General features: G+C 34.6%; 1 protein-coding gene across 1 annotated transcript in view; it reads right to left on the reverse strand.

Moving 5' to 3' along the window:
* The window catches only part of TRHDE (thyrotropin releasing hormone degrading enzyme), a 363,943-nt gene that overhangs the window by 56,679 nt on the left and 287,769 nt on the right, over window positions 1-19,495 (reverse strand). Inside the window, exons 11-12 of the mRNA XM_026500012.4 lie at window positions 18,195-18,325; window positions 18,038-18,093 (exon numbers count right to left, since the gene is read on the reverse strand). Coding sequence (XP_026355797.1) covers window positions 18,038-18,093; window positions 18,195-18,325 — 187 coding nt within the window. The remainder of the gene's footprint in view (window positions 1-18,037; window positions 18,094-18,194; window positions 18,326-19,495) is intronic.

Here is a 19,495-nt window from a genome sequence, read left to right on the forward strand (position 1 = left end):
ATACTCAGGGAAAAACAGAACTTTTCCCCTAAGGTCCACTCTCACCACTTTTACTCAACATAGTACTGGAAGTCCTAGGCACAGCAATCAGACAACGAAAAGAAATAAAATCACCCAAATAGGTAAGACAAATATAAAACTTTCATTATTTGCAGATGACATGATATTATTCCACTAAAAAAACTACTAGAAGTGATAAATGAATTCAGTAAGGTTGCAGGATACAAAATCAATGTACAGAAATCTGTTGCATTTCTATACACTAATAATGAAGCAGCAGAAAGAGAAATCAAGAGAACAATCCCATTTACAATTGCACAAAAAAACAAAAACAAAAAATGAGAATGAACTTAACCAAAGAGGTGAAAGACCTGTACTCTGAAAAGTATAAAAATTAATGAAAGAAAATTAACACAAAGAAATGAAAAAACATTCCATGCTCATGAATTGGAAGAAGAAATATTGTTAAAATATCTATACTACCAAAGTAATCTACACATTTAATGCAATCCCTATCAAACTACCAACAGCATTTTTCACAAAACTAGAACAACAATCCTAAAATTTGTATGGAACTACAAAAGACCCTGAATAGCCAAAATAACCTTGAAAAAGAAAAGCAAAATCAGAGGTATCACAATTCCAGACTTCAAGTTATCTTAAAAAATTTTAACAATCAAGACAGTATGGTACTGGTACAAAAATAGACACATAGATCATTGGAACAGACTAGAAAGCCCAGAAATAAACCTACAAGTATATGGTCAATTAATCCTTGATAAAGGAGGCAAGGATATGCAATGAGAAAATGACAGTCTCTTCAACAAAAGGTGTTGGGAAAACTGGACAACAACACGCAAAAGAATGAAACTGGACCACTTTCCTACACCAAGCACAAAAATAAACTCAAGATGGATTAAAGGCCTAAATGTGAGAATTGAAACCATAAAAATCCCAAAAGAGAGTACAGGCAGTAATTTCTCTGACATTGGCTGTAACATCTTTTTAGATGTGTCTCCTGAGGCAAAGGAAACAAAAGCAAAAATAAACTATTGAGACTACATCGAAATAAAAGGCTTCTGCACAGCAAAGGAAACCAACAAAACTGAAACACAGTGTACCAAATTGGAGAGGATATTTGCAAATGACATATCTGATAAAGGGTTAGTATCCAAAATATATAAAGAACTGATACGACTCAACACCAAAAAGCCTACAAATAATCCAACTAAAAATGGGCCTAAGACATGAGCAGATACTTCTTTAAAGAAGACATCCAGATGGCCAAGAGACACATGAAAGATGCTCAACATTGCTCAACATCAAGGAAATGCAAATCAGAACCACAATGAGATATCACCTCACACCTGTCAGAATGGCTAAAATAAAAAACTCAAGAAATAACAAGTGTTGGTGAGGATGTGGAGAAAAAGGAACCCTCGTGCACTGTTGGTGGGAAGGCAAACTGGTGCAGCCACTGTGGAAAACAGTATGGAGGTTCCTCGAAAGATTAAAAATAGAACTACGCTACAATACTGGGTATCTACCCTAAGAATATGAAATCAGTAATTTGGAGGGATAGATGCACCCCTGATTACTGCAGCCTTATTTACAAAAGCCAAAGTATGGAAGCAAGCAGCCCAAGTGTCCACTGATAGATGAATGGATAAAGAACTGGTAACTATATCTGCATCTATCTATAGATCTATATCAACCATAAAAAAAGAACAAAATCTTGTCATTTGCAACATGGATAGATCTAGAGAGTATAAGGTTAATCAGAGAGAGAAAAATACTATATGATTTCAATTCTATGTGAAATTTAAGAAACAGAATAATAATAAAAAAAAAAAGAACAAGACAAACCAAAAAACAGACTCCTAAATATAGAGAACAGAGACATGGTTACCGGAGGGAAGATGAGTGAATAGGTGAAGGGAATTAAGAGTACATTTGATGAGCACTGAGTCATATATGGCATTGTTAACTCACTATATTGTACACCTGACTAATATAGTACTTAACTACACTGGAATTAAAATTTTAAAAATAAATAAATAAATGAAGTCTTAAAAAAGAATATATCATGATTTGTTCAAAAAAATGCTTGAGACCTATTACCAGATAATCCTGGATGCAGGTTTCATGTCATTATTTGTGTGAGGTTACTTGTTTCCTTCTTTCACATGTTTTTCAAAGATCACCCTAAGTTCTCAATTGCTACTTCTTCCATGAAGCGGTAGGAGACTGGGAGCATATCACCCAGACGGGATCACTCTTTCCTTTAAAACGGTGTGTAGATATGCTCTTAAAACACCTAACGCTTATATGAGAAAAATCTGAAATACTTTAGACCAATGTATTACATTAGATAGCATCTTACATTAGATAATTGTGAGATTATAGTCTCTCTCTAAATTCTAAGGCATCTGAGGATATTCTATGAAATTTTATAGTTCATATGTTTAATATAATACACCAGTATGGTAGGTTCTTCATAAACTTTTACTTAGTGAGCAAATGAAATACATGCATTTCTAACAACTATAAAAAAGTATGTTTTGTATGTGAACGTTGTTTTTAAGAGGCCACTTGCTTTCAATATCACGAAGCTAAATTTATCCAGATTTATTTGCATCTCTTTATCCACTTAATTATCAAAGTGACTAAATTTAATGTTAATATGTAACCTTCATACTTAAAACTGCATGGCATATATTGGAAGGAGTATTCTAGATTACAATGGTATTAGTTATTAAAAGAAAGCTAAGAAAAAGAATGTTAAAGAGAAAGATAAAGTGGAATGAAAACTGAGAGTCGAAAACTTCATCAGAATAGACTTGAATTAAACGTGGGAACACATTTTTTACTTGGGTATATGGGTATACATTTACAATAAAATCAATCCTGAATGATTTGTTTTGAACTAAGCTGAAACTAAGGGAAGATGGGCATAGCCTGAACTAACTATTTTTCTAGTCCTAAAGTTTCAGTTCAATTTATGTCTCCTGAATGTCATGATAGATGCTGATCGGTCATGGAAGGTCGTATAATAACAGAAAATATTGGTTAAGCACTTACTGGGCCCAGGGTTATACAGAATGTTTATTACATAATCTCTTTTAATATTCAAAATAAGACTTTGATATAGGTGTCCATTTATCCACATTTTTTAGTTGGAGAAATTAAGGATAGAAGTCAGTAACTTGTTCAAGCTAACATTTTTTTTGAAGCTAGGACTCAACCTTCATATTAAATCTAGAGTCGATGATCTTAACCACTCTAATTTCATAAACTAAAAATTAAAGAAGAGGAAACAATTTATTTTTTACAAATTAAGTATTCCTTAAGCTTATTTTCATCTAGAGAGTAAAATAATATAAAAAGTAAAATAAATAATATCAGTTTTAAGATTAGTCATGCTAGAAAACACTCTATTCTTCTTGAGAGAAATGCACCCATCTTTAGTGGCAAATTGACCACATGTTTCACTGCTATCAACCATGTTTATAATCATGGACTCAATAATCAAAATTCCAAAAATGTATCTTAGTAAACAACCAACAAATAATAAAAACTGCATGCACAAAAATTTTCTTTAGAATTATTCTTAAGTGAAAGTTTGAAAATATCCTAAATTTCTAATAATACAAATATGTTTAAGTTAATTATGACATACATAGTCATACAATTGTATAGTAGAGAGCATTCCAAAATTGTTCTATGAAGATAGGGAAATAAAATGCACAAATATTGGAAAGAAAGAAGTAAGACTAGTGTTATTTCTAAAAGACATTACAATGTTTGTAGAAAACCCTAAGGAAACTATTTTAAAACTATAAGAAAGAATAAGCAAATTCAGCAAGGTTGCAGGCATAAGGTGAATATAGAAAACTCAAGGGTATTTCTAGATATGAGGGGTTGGCATTCTCTTTCTTAAAGGGCCAGGCAGTAAAATTTCAGGCTTGCAGGCCACACAGTCTCTGTTGCAAAATTTTAATTCTATTTTTGTAGTGCAAAAGGAACCATAGATAATAAATAAGTAAACGGGCCTGGCTATTTTCCAATGAAGCCTCATTCACAAAAGCTAGTGCCTGGCACATGGGCCACAGTTCGTCAATTCATGATGTGTGTGTGTATATATAATTATGCAACTAAAACTCACGTGCAAAATTGAAAAGACAACTATTTATAATAAGTAAAAGATAAAATATGCAGGAATAAATTTATTAAGAGATGTGTAAGATCTGCATGCTGGAAACTACAAAGCATAGCAAAGGAAAACTTTAAAAGACTTGAACAAATAAGGAGCTAAGCCACAGACACAGCTATCAAGATGGCAATTCTCTCCAAATTGATTTATATTCTTATAGCAATCTCAACCAAAATCCTAAAAGACTTATTGTCAAACTATAGTAATAAGATAGTGTGGTGTTGGCATAGCGATAGACTTATAAATCAATGGAACAGACTACAGAGTCCAAAAAATAGATGCATAACTTACACAGTCAACTGAGTTTTGACAAAACTGCCATGGAAAGTCAGTGGAAAATAAGTCTTTTTACCAAACAGTGTTAAAATATCTGCATGAAAACAGCTAAACCTAACCCCTACTTTTTACATCAACACAAAAATTAACTAAACATGGGTCACAGACTTAGATAAAAGAGCTAAAATTATCAGTCTTCTGGCCAAAAACATTGAAGAAAAACTTTGTACTATTGGATTTAGCAGAGATATCTTAAATAAGGCATAAAAAGCACATACTATGAAAAAAATTAATAAAATTGATCTCTTCAAGATTAAAAACTTTCAATTTTGAGAGACAAGTCAAGAAAATAAAAAGGCAAACCACAAACCTGGAGAAAACTTTGCAAATTGTGTATCTGAATATTGGGCTTGTCTCAGAATATTTAAAGAATTCTTACACGTCCATAATAAAACAACCCAAATTTTTAAAAATGGGCAAAGGATTTGCATAGATACTTCACAAAAGAAGATAGGCAGATGGCAAATAAACACATGAAAAGATTTTCAACATCACTGACTGTCAGAGAAGTACAAATTAAATCAATTACTATAAAAGGCCTTACAGGATCAGTACTTTGTTACCTCCCTAACCTCATCTTATCCTGCTTTGCCCCTTATCACTCCATTAGAGCCACATGCATCTGTTTTCTTTCTCTTGAACATGCCAAGTACCTTCCACCTCAGGGCCTTTGCACTTGCTATTCCTCTGTCTGGAATTCTCTCCTCCTAGATAGCTCCCTTATTTACTTCTTTTAGGTCACTCATTGCTCAAACGTCAACTGAAAAGTTGACTGCCTCCCTCATCACCATATTTAAAATATTTAAATATTTATTATATTTATAAATATATAATATTTATATTATATATAAGTATATATTAAATATTTTAATATTTAAATATAAAATATTTAAAATAAATTCCTTCTCTGTGCCCCTTCCCCAAACACTCCCATTCTTTGCTTTACTGTTTATTTACTGTAAAAATATCACCATCTAACATATATTTGTTTGAATGATAATCTGACTGCAATCACTCTACACTATAATGTAAGCTCTATGAAACAGGGACTGTGGTTCTTTCTTTGGGAGGGGAAGACTTGGGCTCTTTTGTCCGCTATTATTCACTCTTGTGTCTTGTAACACTGCCTGGAACACAGTAAGTGTTTATTAAATATTTGTTGAATAAAGAAACTTGAATTATAATAGGCCACTTTCATCTCTATCTACACATATTTGTGACCTACATGTGTTTTCAAATGTAAAAAGCTGTTACTATAAAACCAGAGCGCTGACCAACTTTGTATTACAGAATTTTCCATTTGTGAATTATTCGTACTAATGACCATCAAAAATTAAAATAAAGTCACCCCACTAAAAGCACTTTGAAGTGCTTCTCATTCTTTTCATTAGTTCCATTTTGCCTGTTTGTGAAAGATGCTCTCACATCACTTATCTGTTAAGGATAAGGAGAACTCACAGTTCATTTTAATATCATGTATATGCACTTTAGAAACTGATAAACTTACCTGCAATGAAAAATAGATAATCAATGATAGCAGCACACACAAACAGGGAAGTAACTATTGAAAGATTTTCCTACTAATTTCTATGCATTTTTATGATAAAATACAGACTAACAAATAAAGAACATATGTTTCTACTTTCCTTTTAATGTGGCATATCTTGGAAGTAAGTAAATATTTGAAAATTTCTTCATCAAACCCTTGTAACCCTCTATTGTTGCATGTAATAATTATTTAGTATGCAGTTCATGGGTATAAAATATTTATCTCAATAGTACCTTCCTTTCATTAAGAAAAATCACTCGAATTTATTTTAACTAAACATTGGCTATGATTCTGCATTACTTTTCTCATATGAAAATAAGCATGACAAAATAATCTTTCTTAATCCAAAGATAGTGATTCCATCATAGCATGAAATAAGTACCATGGCTCTGTCTGTTCTCTACCCACCTTTCAATCCATGTATCTGTCATTTACCTATTGGTCAACAAACTCATTAACATTCGTACTGTGTATATGATTTATTGAAACACCCTACATGTTACTTTAGCATTTATTGAGACACAAACTTTCATATGGATTTCTCAGCTCTGTGCACATACTCTGAGAAATAATTGATAGTCTATCAATGTCAAAATTTGAGAGAATGCAGTGACATTTAAGAAATGAGTAGGAAATCAAAGAAACTCTACAAAGATGGAAATTAAAAAATCCAGTAAGCTAGGAGGCAAGGGGCCTAATTGCTCTGCACAGTAACTGTATTTCTGTAATAATTTTAGTCTCACTGTTGGTGGAAAAGGGAGAAGTGAAATTCATGATCTGCCCCCAGCGTACACAATGAACTTCCGATACATTAGCGCAAGGGGAATGCAAAACCAGCAACTTTCCACCTGCAGTCCTTTCTACTTCGGCATTCCTGATAGCACTTCCAAGAACCCTCCACTAATTCAGAGCGTGTCTAAGTTAGCATCCACAGAAAACTCTCTGATACTCAATCATTATTCTCTTCAGGGCCTATTTGTCCTCCTTGAGTTGTCACATATAGACTGCTAGATTAACATTTTCTTTCTTATTACAAACTCTATTTTCACCTCTTTCAGTTAGCATAACCACCTGGTGACCTGGAGAGTTGGTACTGAACTTCTGTTTAATCCTCATCCTAATTAGGTAAAGCAGAGAAGCAACCGGAAACCTCTGCCTACCTCCCTTTGGAGGCTCCAATCAATGGCACTCCAGGCCGTTCCTAGCTTAGGAAGGAAGAACCGGATCTGAGATGCAAATGTGGTCTGACTCCGCAGGTCCCAGCACTGCTTCTTGGCTGCGGAGTTGGCCTGTGTTCCTATCTTTAAATAACAGTAAAGGCGGCTTTGGCACAATTGTAACGAGCCAGGTTTTCCTAATCTGATGTTTTCTTACATCCAAAATAGTGAAGGCCTCTTCACTGGTACTCCAGTGCACATAAGGGCATTTGAAGCATTCCACACAGAATAGTTCCAATTGCATGCAATTAAGGGGGAACATCATGGATTTCAAATCATCTCCCAAAGGCTTTAAGATTTGCCTCATAAGCAAGAGTGTGTGTTAATTTGAATTAATCACTCACCTTCATTGCACAAAACGTTAGAACTAAATTTCTTTTCCATTCATTCCCAGCTTCCTCAAATTATTGCCTCCTCAAATACAAAAATGGAATCTTCTATATTTTCCTGGCAAGTAGAAACTACTATAAAATGCCTATTTTCCACTGCCTTTATCTAAATTTCTTTACTAAGGTAGCGCTGCTATTTAGGTAAATAACTGTTGAAATCCAAAACAGACTTTGTGAGTTTTGGGAGAAACTCAAGAGCAGCTCTTACTTGATCATTGACTGATTAGCATGTTTGTTAAGAAAGATGACTATCAGAAAGGCCCCTTTGGATCTCTGTTCTAAGGTGAGAAACTATCATAAAATACGTTAAGCAGTAAGTAATTACTCCAACATAAAACCAGTATTAATACTTATATCCGTACAGTCCTCATTTTAAAGACTTCTTTATAATTTATCATAATAAAAAGGAAAGGAGGCTTTTTGGGAGCCAGAGTATATATAGCTCTTTGTGAAAATTAGGCCTTTACATTAACAAGCCAACTGGCCAGAAGGATTCATTTAATTTTTCCACAAACTGAGTCTACCTCAAAATTCTCATTTTCTTCTTTCTTATTACATATTACTTGCTGAAGGAACTTATTTACGTTTCTTCCCTTCATCTTTCTTGCTTTCTGACTCCCTCGAAGAACATCACAGAGTAATCACAAAAGGTGAAGGCTGGGACACCTGGGGGGCTCAGTCAGTTAAGCGGCTGCCTTCGGCTCGGGTCATGATCCCAGGGTCCTGGGATCCAGCCGGCATCGGGCTCCCAGCCTTCTTCTCCCTCTGCCTGCTGCTCTCTCTCTCTCTCTGACAAATAAATATATAAAATCATAAAAAAATAAAATAAAAAAGAAAACCTGAAGATACCCCTCAGTTAACACTTGTTTCAGATAGCTCAATTGTTCTTGCCTACCTGCATTATCAATAGAATTGCAGATTACTCCAGGTGTGGGTGCCAGAATAATTTGCAGGAAAATTCTGCTATGCCTTTGAACAGGGAAAACTACTGAATACCTTGCAGATCAATACGCAGATGCATGACTGGTATGTGCCAGTCTACTCATTTGAACATACAGGTACCTCCTACTGACATGAGAACCCTCCAGTACTTTTCCATGCTTGGGAAGATTTCTGAGACACCCAGATTATGAGGTTTGTTTACAGCTGTCAGGTGGAATATTTGAGACAGTAACATGTTTAATAGTAAGATTAAAAAGATGTTTTTGAGTACTTAAAAGTGATTCCCTGACATCCTGATTGTTGAATGGTCAACTCTTGGCTCTAGGATCCAGAGAAAACCATGCTTGCCGCTGTTACGGATGCCTACTCTGATGACCTCGCAGCCTCAAAGCAGTACCTGCCTGTCTAACCTGATGCCATAAACAGCCTCTGGGACTCAAAAGCAGTGGTTTTCTCATTGTTGTGTGTGCTGGGATCACATGCAGTGCTTCACAGAATGCAGATTTCCAGGCAGTCTGGGGGATACGCAATCTTTAATAAAATATTTCAGGTGATCTTGATGCAGGTGGCCTTTCAGAGCACGCTCAAAGGAGCAGTGGACACAAGATGTCCAGCAAGCTGCAGATGGGGTAACTCAAATTCATGAAAGGAGAAACACGAGGATAAAACTATCTCAGTTCAGGAATCCCAGATCAGAGGAATATTCAGGCCTTTATTTCAAAAGCACGCCTTACGAATATCTAGTCAAGGAAAATTGGTGGTATAAATGGACATTTTGGAGGGACTTCTGCCTAAGTAAATTCTTTGTGAATTCTTAGGAAGGTCAGAGAGCCTAGAAGCAAATTCTTAGGAAATCTCAGGCTTAGCTTTCAAAATTCTTAGAGAAATAAAAGAATCACAATTAGTGTTAAATATGACCAGACAGTACTAACTACAGAGTGAGTTACAAAAATTATGTTTAACGTGTGAGATACTAAAAAGCATAAGTATATATACTATTCAACCAAATTTGTACTTGCATTTGGAAATTTAGACTATTCAATCTTTAACAAGAATGGCAAATCCGCGTAACCGACAAGTATCACCCACACTTTTGTAACTCAAGAGGGCAAGCTGCTTGCCATGGAAATGCAGCAAACCTACAGAATGATGCCAAAATCTCTCTCTCCCATCTTCTACTCAACACTGTCAGACATTAGGCACTAACATTAAGACGTTTTTACCTACAGAGCTGAAGCGTAAATTTGGCAGTGGAAGGGTACAAATTTGCCTTTCGTTTAATGCAGAATGACTCGAGTTTCCAAGAAAGTTTGCCTCCGCAAGAGCCACAGGCCTTCCCCCTAATTCTTCAGGGGGATTGTTCTTCTCAGAAGTACCTCAGAGGGTAGCTCCCGCCAGTCCTTATCCCAAGGATGACATCGGTGACTCCAACCTCAACTGATTTCTAAAATAAAGCGCAACAGAATGTGTTACCTGACTTTCACCTTGAGCAAGCCCGCGTATGCCTGCAGGAACAGTCTAGCTTGAAAACTGAGGAAGATACTTCAGGCTTTTACTGGCTCATCATAGGAAGAAAGCTGAAGACATTGAGCTCATTATAGTAAAATGTCCTGAAAATGCTCTCGAAGTATTTTTAACACTTACTGGTGGCAAAGTGTTGCATAAACTAAGACTAATTTAGAGGTCTTTTGGATATGAGCTGTAAAATAATTGCATGCCGAAAGGTGTAAAATGAGAGGGTTCTAAGGTGATTTTTTGTATACCTCAAGAGAAGCATTAGCTGATGATGAGAAATAGATAATTAGAATCCTCAGCCTCAGAGACGTGAAGAATGTTGTGATTTTGCAGGGATGGCCACGAAGCTCCTAAATGGACTCGCTGTGAGTCACTCCTCATCGCATGGAAAGAGCTGCACTGCTTAGAAAGGCTGAGAGGATAACTACGAGCTAATTTTAATAGCTTTTGGTCAATGGCAGAAGACTGGAAGCATAGGGCCAACAACAAATCTTATTTTGCAATAAACAATTTTATCACTTTCAGAACTGCATAAATATTTAATTGTAAACCTCTTGCACACACATTCTGGTGGCTTAACAGAAGATAAATAAGAATATAATCATACATGGATACTTCTCCCAAATGAGCCTAATACAAACAACTAAAGAATCATCCTTCTCTCCTTGCTCAGTGAGTACAATTTAAGATACACTTTAATCAGTATTCTATTATTATTAATAACTCACGATTCCATTATAAAACACAAGAAAGAGAAATGTTGATGCTGAGATTTTACAGTACTTTGAAAAAAGAAAAGGGTAGGGAGTGAATAAAGAATAAACATCCTTCATAAAATCAGAATTTACAAAGCAGACGACAGTTTCAGAAGGACCCAGGATCCTTAACCAGGTTTTGCATAGCAACGTTCAGCAGAAGTACAGTAGTCCTGTTACCTCTGGAACACAGTGGGAAATCAGGACAAAAAGTCCTGCCTGCCACCTGTTTCTCACAAAAGATGTCTAAGTCATTCCTTCTCAATTTCATCTATGAGAGGCCAGCACATTACCTTTAAACAGCTAGCCATCAAAGTATGAAAAGCTGCTCTTCATCTGGCCTGATCAGGATGGAATTGCTTTTCAGGCACATCAGGCTATTTTCTGCATTGACTGAAGAAAGATCAACACATGTTTTGCAAGAGTAACTTTAAACAAGGTACGGGAGAGCAATCAAGAAAACAAAGAACTTTTTTTTTTTAAGATTTTATGTAAATTCAAGTTAGTTAACACGTACTGTATTATTAGTTTCAGGGGTAGACTCTAACGATTCATCACTTGCTTATACCACCCAGTGCTCATTACAACAAGTGCTCTCTTTAATGCCCATCACCCAGTTACCCTTCCCTCTGCCCACCCCCCCTCCAGCAACCCTCAGTTTGTTCCCTGTAGTTAAGAGTTTCCTATGATTTGCCTCCCTCTATGTTTTTATCTTATTTTATTTTTTCGTCCCTTCCCCATGTTCATCTATTTTGTTTCTTAAGTTCCATATATGAATGCAATCATATGGTATTTGTCTTTTTCTGCCTGACTTATTTCACTTAGCATAATACCCTCTAGTTCCATCGACAGCGCTGCAAATGGCAAAATTTCATTCTTTTTGATGGCTGAGTAATACTCCTGTGTGTGTGTGTGTGTGTGCGCACGCGCGCGTGCGCACGCACATGCGTCTACCACACATAGAAGAACTTCTAAAAAAAACCATGATGGAAGAAGTTCCACAAGGGGCAGATTACTACCACTCAATTTGTAAACACTGTTAAGGTGATTTTAACAACGTGGTTACTAGTCCTGAAAGCAGGACTCAGAAATGAAAATATGTAAGAGTAGATTTTGGATGTTCTCATAATTTGCTTCTTCATGAGCCATTCACTGGTTCATAAACTGAATTTCCAGTTTTCCTAACATATCTCAGATTTATAAACTCTGAAACAAGTAGATAAAAATTAATGCACTAATTTTTTTAACTCACATATGCATTAAACACATATGAAGCACTACCCATGACTGCTCACCAATCAACTTAGAGTACTTCTGGTTGTGAAATTCATAATCTCCAGATTTGTTGTTAATATAACACTAATATTTTAAATGAAATAACTGCTATTTTATTCCTTAACAAAGTTTTTAAACTAAGTTGTAATAATGTGCCCTTGTTAAAGCTTTTTAAGTGTTTGGATCCTTAACCAAAGAGTCTATAACAGAAATTTTTAAAATACGTAATGCAGGCCAAAAAAAAGTTATGTTATTAATAACGCAACAAATTGGCATGTGTTCTCCACAACTGAATGTTCCAGGAAAATGGCCACTAAATAAATCAATCAGTGCAGTAACTGCCCAGGGCGATGATGATGATGATGATGATGATAATTTATCTCTCAATTCTTTTGAGTATTAACAAATTTTCCAAATAATTTTCATGTATTTTGAATATTTTCAAACAAAATACTACACAAGTCCAAGACCCACTGATACACCCTTTTATAGCTTAAAATTGTACTCAGAGCATAGTAATAGCTTTAAATATTCAAATCCAGTGGCTATTATACTTCCTGTTGCAAATCTTCTAAATTTTCAGTTTCTCCCACATATTAAGCTAACAAATGCCTTCAGTAAGAGTTCTACTTTCTCTAGCTACTAATTCCACTCTTCCTCAATCCCTCCTTTACTCAGGTTGCAGCACAAGTCATGAATATTGTAACAGCTCTCCTGCAAAAGTCCATCCTCTAGTTTATACTCTTCCTACTCTCATTCTCCTACTTTTAAACCTTTAAGGGATTTTCATAGTAAGCTCAATCTTCTAATATTGTTTCCCATATGATGTCCTCCATAATCTTCCTAAGCCTCGTTAATTCTTTACTTCCCAATGCTTTCATAGTATTTTATTCATAGCACTTATATACTGAATATAATTAATTGTCTACTGCGTATCATCCCTGCCAGACTGTGAATTCACTGAAGACAAGGAATGCATCTTGTTCATTTATGTCACCCAATCTAATAATGCTTTATCAAAACAAAAACCAAAACCAAACATGAATATCCATCAACAACAAAAATCTAGGCATTTTCGTCACTAATTTCAAAGTTCGAGTCATAACACGATGACATTTGCAAGCAATTGATTGATTCCTTATACACAAGCAATAAAAATCAGAATACACATGTGCAGAAGCAGTGCCATTTGCTATAGAAGCACATACCATAAAAGGTGAGGAAGTAACGTAATGTTACCAGAATTCATGTACATAAAATCATAAAGCTTGACTTAGAGACCTGACTAAATGGGGAGAAGCAGCATGTCTTAATACTGAAAGCTTACATTTGAAAAGATGCTAATTCTTTACAAATTAATTTATAAATCCAATGCATATCGAGTCATAACTACAGCAGGATTTTTAAATGGGCTTTCTCAAACTGATTCTAAAATTTATATTGAAGAGAAAATATGTAAGATTTTGAACAAGAACAAGAGAAAACTTTTTCAACCACAACATACTATAAAGCTAAATAAACTAATTAGAACAATACGATAGGGGCTCAGAAAAGAACAAAGAACCAAATAAACAGAATCCAAAAAATTCCCTAAAATAGGACCACTTGCATTAAGATAAACATACCACTTCAAATGTATGAATAAGGAACTCCTTTTAAATATGATGGAAATAACTGGTTAAAAATGTATTAATGTGAGGGGTTCCTGGTGGCTCAGTCAGTTAAGAATCTGACTCTTTATTTTGGCTCCAGTCATGATCTCAGGGCCATGAGATTGAGCCCCGTGTCAGGCTCCCTGCTCAGTGGGGGAGTCGGCTTGAGATTCTTTCTCTTCCTCTACCTCTTCCTCCTGCTAACTCTCTCTCTGAAATAAATAATTAAATCTTTAAAAATGTATTAATGTGAAAGAAAATTAGACCCCCTACTGCATTCTATACACGAAAATTAATTAGAGGAGGAAGGGCTGAGTAGATAGATGTAAAAACAAAATAGTGTTTTTAAAAAATGCGATATTTTCAAAATCTTCAGATAGAGAAGTCCTTCTAACTGAGACAGAACCAGAGTACTAGGAAGTTGTAAAAGGGATGACTAGACACATAAATTAAATGCCTTTGAATGATGAAATACATCACAAAGTAAAAAAACAAAACAAAACAAAAAAACCCTGACACAATGTTAAGAGAAAATACTGTAAAAATGTATGCTACAAAAAGAATTAATATCCCAATACATCCAAAATATATAGGAAAATATAGTGGGAAAAATATCTTTCCCTTTTTCTGTTAGGTTTTTAACCGCTTTTTTAATCAGGTAATAATTCAGAGGAAAAAATACAAGTAGCAAATGTGTATGAAAAGATGAACAAGCTAATTTAACTAGTATTGTAGCAACTCGTCAAAACTCTGAAACTGTCAAAAACTTAAAAGATGCATATGATTCATCATCATGGAGGGCTTGAGGGGACTAGACCCTCACATACATGGTTGATGGAGGGTTAAAATGGTAAAGCTTTTGGAATCCAATTTGCAATATTTATCACAAATTTTATATTTTGTGAACCTGAAATTCCACTTGCAGGTATCTAGCCTATAAAAATACACATATGCACAACAAAAGACTACTCAAGGATACTCATGACAGTCTTGATTATAACAGTGAAAAATTAGAAACAATGCAATAAAGCTCCCCAGACTAATTTGCAGAAATGAGTCCAAGAACAGAATGCATTTCTGTTCATGTTAAAAAAAAAAAATCAAATTCTAAGGAAATGTAAAGAAAAAATGGCTGGATTGATACACACCAAATATTGTTAATTTTATCTGTGAGGAGGATAAACATGACGGGAAGGCATGGAAGGTAGTAAAAGAAATTTTTCACATTGTATTGCTCTTTTGTTTTGTTTTTTTTTTTGTTGTTTCTTTTTTTAAGATTTTATTTATTTTTTATTTATTTATTTATTCGACAGAGATAGAGACAGCCAGCGAGAGAGGGAACACAAGCAGGGGGAGTGGGAGAGGAAGAAGCAGGCCCATAGCAGAGGATCCTGATGTGGGGCTTGATCCCATAACGCCGGGATCACGCCCTGAGCCGAAGGCAGACGCTTAACCGCTGTGCCACCCAGGCGCCCCTCTTTTGTTTTAATCTTGTATAATTAGAATGCATTCATGTGGTATTTATGTATTTAAAAAACAACTATAAAAAGAGTACCCAAGAATATGTTTACTTAATTGCACAAAAAATAGTAGGCATGAAAGTTTATAACTTGAATAATTAATAATTAATTACCAATTCATGCAACAAATAAATACTGACACAGTCTTGTGCTAAAGATTAAGCAAGGCAGTAGTAATACAAGGATGAGATAAAGCCCTATCTTCAGTTACCTAAAAATCATCAGGGGATCAGAAAGGAATTGAACTAAGGGGTGACAACTGCTTCAATACAGATTCACAGGATGTTACCTTATTCTCACTGGAGAAGACAGATTTCAGTCACGGGAGTGCAAGTGAAATTTTTTTTTTTAAGTTAATAGTAATATTCCCAACAGATAAGAGGGAATGGGAGTGGGAAGGAATTTCACATAAAGGGTAAAGTCATTCTGACTTGAGGTCACGGGCTCTGCTGTGCCAGTGTTTGCTGTTGAATCTCACCTCCGCCCCTCACTTAAAAGCTGTGCAACCTTTAGCTAAATGACTTAACTCCTCTTAACCTCCATGTCTCAGCTATAACATGGCTAGAGTAACCACAGCCATTCCAAGGGTTTACTGAGAAAATTGCACAAGACCATTCATAAAAGCCTCAGTATAGTACCTGGAACATATGTTGTAATAAGTATTTGCTTTTCTTCTACTTCCTATCTTTAAAGAAGCCAAGAAGAGCATGCTATGCTTTGGAAACTGAAAGAAGGTTGATACAGACTGGTAGCAAAAATATGAAACATTTACTAGGAAACAGTGACCTATGATAACCTCCAATTCCAAGTGCCAGGCATTTGTCTGTATAAATCTGATTTTGTATTTATTCACTTGCATACGAATAGGACAATTATCGCACTATCAGTAAAACAAATTTTAATATATATTCAATGAGATTTGCATATTTTCCTGGTGAATTTGTATAAATGATAATGAAATTATTTACTTAAAATATTTAAGGCTTCCAAAACTGGAATTGAAAGCAATGTTCTGTCTTAGTCAACAAGGAATTTAATTTTTGAAAAAAAATAATTCATCCACCAGAATTAAATTAAATATTCCATTAAAAAATAATTTAATCAGATGAGCCAAAGATCCCTTTCTTTCAGTTTTCATCTGCCCTCCAACTTTAGGACACTTATTACTTATATGCTTTCTCACCATCATTTCAAATCCATAATAAGTGACATAAATATATATATATGTGTATATATATCAGCAGTAATAGTAATTGAATTAATTAAAATAATTAAATTATTATAATTAAAGAAACAGGCAATATAGAAGGACTGATAGGATTTGAAATGGTAGTTCATGTGAATATATATAAAAATGTATCAGCAGTAATAGTATTTATTATAATGAAAGAGTTAACAGCGTTGGGCTCTGTAGCCAGACTACCTGGACAAAGCTCTGGTCCTGTCAATTGCTAGCTGTGTGACTTTAGGCATGATACTTGACCTCTCTGAGCCTCAGTTCCCTTGCCTATAAAATGGGAATAATAATAATGGTAATAATAATAATAATAATAATAATAGATATCTATGTATCTCATGAGGTGGTTGTGAGAATTAAACAAATCGCTACATGTACAACGGTTAGAAGTGTCTGGACCCTTATGAGTGTTTAAGTAGCTGGTGGTATGAGGTCTCTTCTAGTTCTCAAACCTTTCCTTGTGGTGCTCGCAACATAATTCTCTCTCTTTCCTGCTTCTCTTTCAATGCAATGTTACATTAAATACACTGTCTTACTTGCTTTCTGCCCTTTTTAAACTTTTATGTCAAAGTAATCTTCATGTCATACTGAATACTTTACTCTGTGTCTTCATATCTCACTGTGTAGTCCAAGCTACATCTTAATCATTACCTCCATGCATTGCTATCTTGGTGGGCCTTCCTCCAGCACTATTATTTCTAAATTTTCACCCGATAACATTGGATTATTAAAATTAAAATTGTACTTGGATGTGAAGCGATTCAAAATACTAAAAGGACTGAGTTTATTTTACTGTTTAATCTCACATTGAGTAAATAGCTTGGGTTTACAATCAACATTATTTTAGAGAAATAACTGTTTAGTGACTTTTCAAAGGAATAACTCATTTTAACATTATAAGTCTACTGATGAAAGTAATGTAAATATTACTATAACAAGTATAACTAAAGGCTTTTGCTATAAGATTGATACACATTTTGTCCAGAACACTTTACTCCGTGGAATATTTATTTCTGTCTGACAGCACAAGCTTCTCATAATGAATCACATTCAAAAAACATTAAAAAAAGATATACGAGTATATGTTAGGAAAAAAATTGCTGTTGCTTGAAGGTATTTTCCATCAAAAATTAAATATGGCACAATGGTCATTTTGTAGAGTTCATTAATGAAATTGGGAAGGATTATTAATCTCCCGTGTTAAATTGAACTTACAGTGAAAATTGATCAAGCTTCTCCTGACTCAGAAATACCCTATGGCTACTATTGATCAAGAGTTTGGGACACTGATTATAATTCATATCCAAATACAAAAAAAAAAAAGTGAGATAGAAATTGTTCTTAAAAAGTTTCTTATTCAAAACACATGGTATTTAGCTTAATAGAGGAAGGCTTACGGACATCAGTTTTCTTGTGAAGATCCGCTGGAAAACATACCTGGCCAGGCTGAAAGCATCATCAATCAAACCCGCTCTGTTACTGACAGAGAGAACCTACGAGATCAACGAGGGAAAAAAAAAAAAAAAGGAATCAGGATTAAAATGGCAGGCATTCACATATGGGAACAGATCTTTAATGAGTAAATCCAGTTTACCTCATGGTTCCTGATTAATTGATCAATTAATAATCTCCAATTCCTTAAATCATAGTTGACTCTAAAATAGCCAGTTTGATTGATGTTCCCCAGCAACCAGCTTCCTTTGTCCAAAGTTATTTTGTGGTGCTCTGAAAACAGCGTTTTTGGGGGTAAAATAGATTTTAAATTTATGAATTAAAATGAGATGAAGTATATTTTCTAAATAACAGATATTTCAGTACCAATAATTAAAAGAGAACACCATCATAAATACCTAATTGAAATCTACTCTTTAATCAATTCACCACTATTTCCAGAATTCACTAGAAAACCTTTAGTTGATTACTCATTATTATCTCAATTACTTGTTTTCTTATAATTAACATTTTTGGTTCTTGATAAAACCCCATTACCTATACACATTGTTCTTCTCAAGATAAATGTCACCAAGAAATCTCCTGTATTCATGTGGCTTCTAGATTAGACTGTATTTACATAAGAGGGCTAGAATAGAAGAAAATGTTTTAGGTGCATATTCTACTTATTTTATTCAGTAAGAAAGTGATTAAAACAACAGGGCTCATTTATTTTAAAGTCACTATTGTTTCTTGCCTTTTTTCTTGTGCTTTTTTTGGAAGTACTAATAAATAACAGACTTTCAGCATCATCAATAATGTTGGAAAAAGGAAACTCGTTTAAGACTCTAATATTTCTACATATAATTAGAAAGATAATAAATTCTGTTTATTGGAATCACTTTGGAAAATGGTAACTTGATTATATTTCCCAGCTAATTCAGTTAAAGGAAGCCAGTAACAGCAATCTTATAACTTACATATTTAACTCCTTCGAATATGGTACAGACAGAGAACTCCATTCACCTTAATGTCAGCCTCTGTTGACTTCACAGAACCAGAGCTTACAGTTCTAATCATTTTGTGGATGTCCTCAGGACTCATGGTTCATAGAAGTTATGAAATATATTAAGTTTACTTAAAATTTATATTTTACACACACACACACACACACACACACACACACACACTCTCCACACACCAGTCTACCTAATTTCCACAATGACTCAAAACCAGATAATGCATCACAGAAACCATATATGTCAGTTTTGAGTGAGACGCACAATCTCCTGTTCTCACCTTATTATCAAGGTTTTTTACACAGCAGGCTACAAAACATTTTTCTTTTTCTTTTTCTTTTTGAAACACCGAACCTATATTCTCTCTCAAGTAGAAGCCACACAGGAAGAAGGTGTGACCACAAAAATTATTGGGTGAACATTAATGACTATCAATTGCTGAAAC

The sequence above is a fragment of the Ursus arctos genome, unplaced genomic scaffold (assembly GCF_023065955.2).
Source record: "Ursus arctos isolate Adak ecotype North America unplaced genomic scaffold, UrsArc2.0 scaffold_21, whole genome shotgun sequence".
Lineage (NCBI taxonomy): Eukaryota > Metazoa > Chordata > Mammalia > Carnivora > Ursidae > Ursus > Ursus arctos.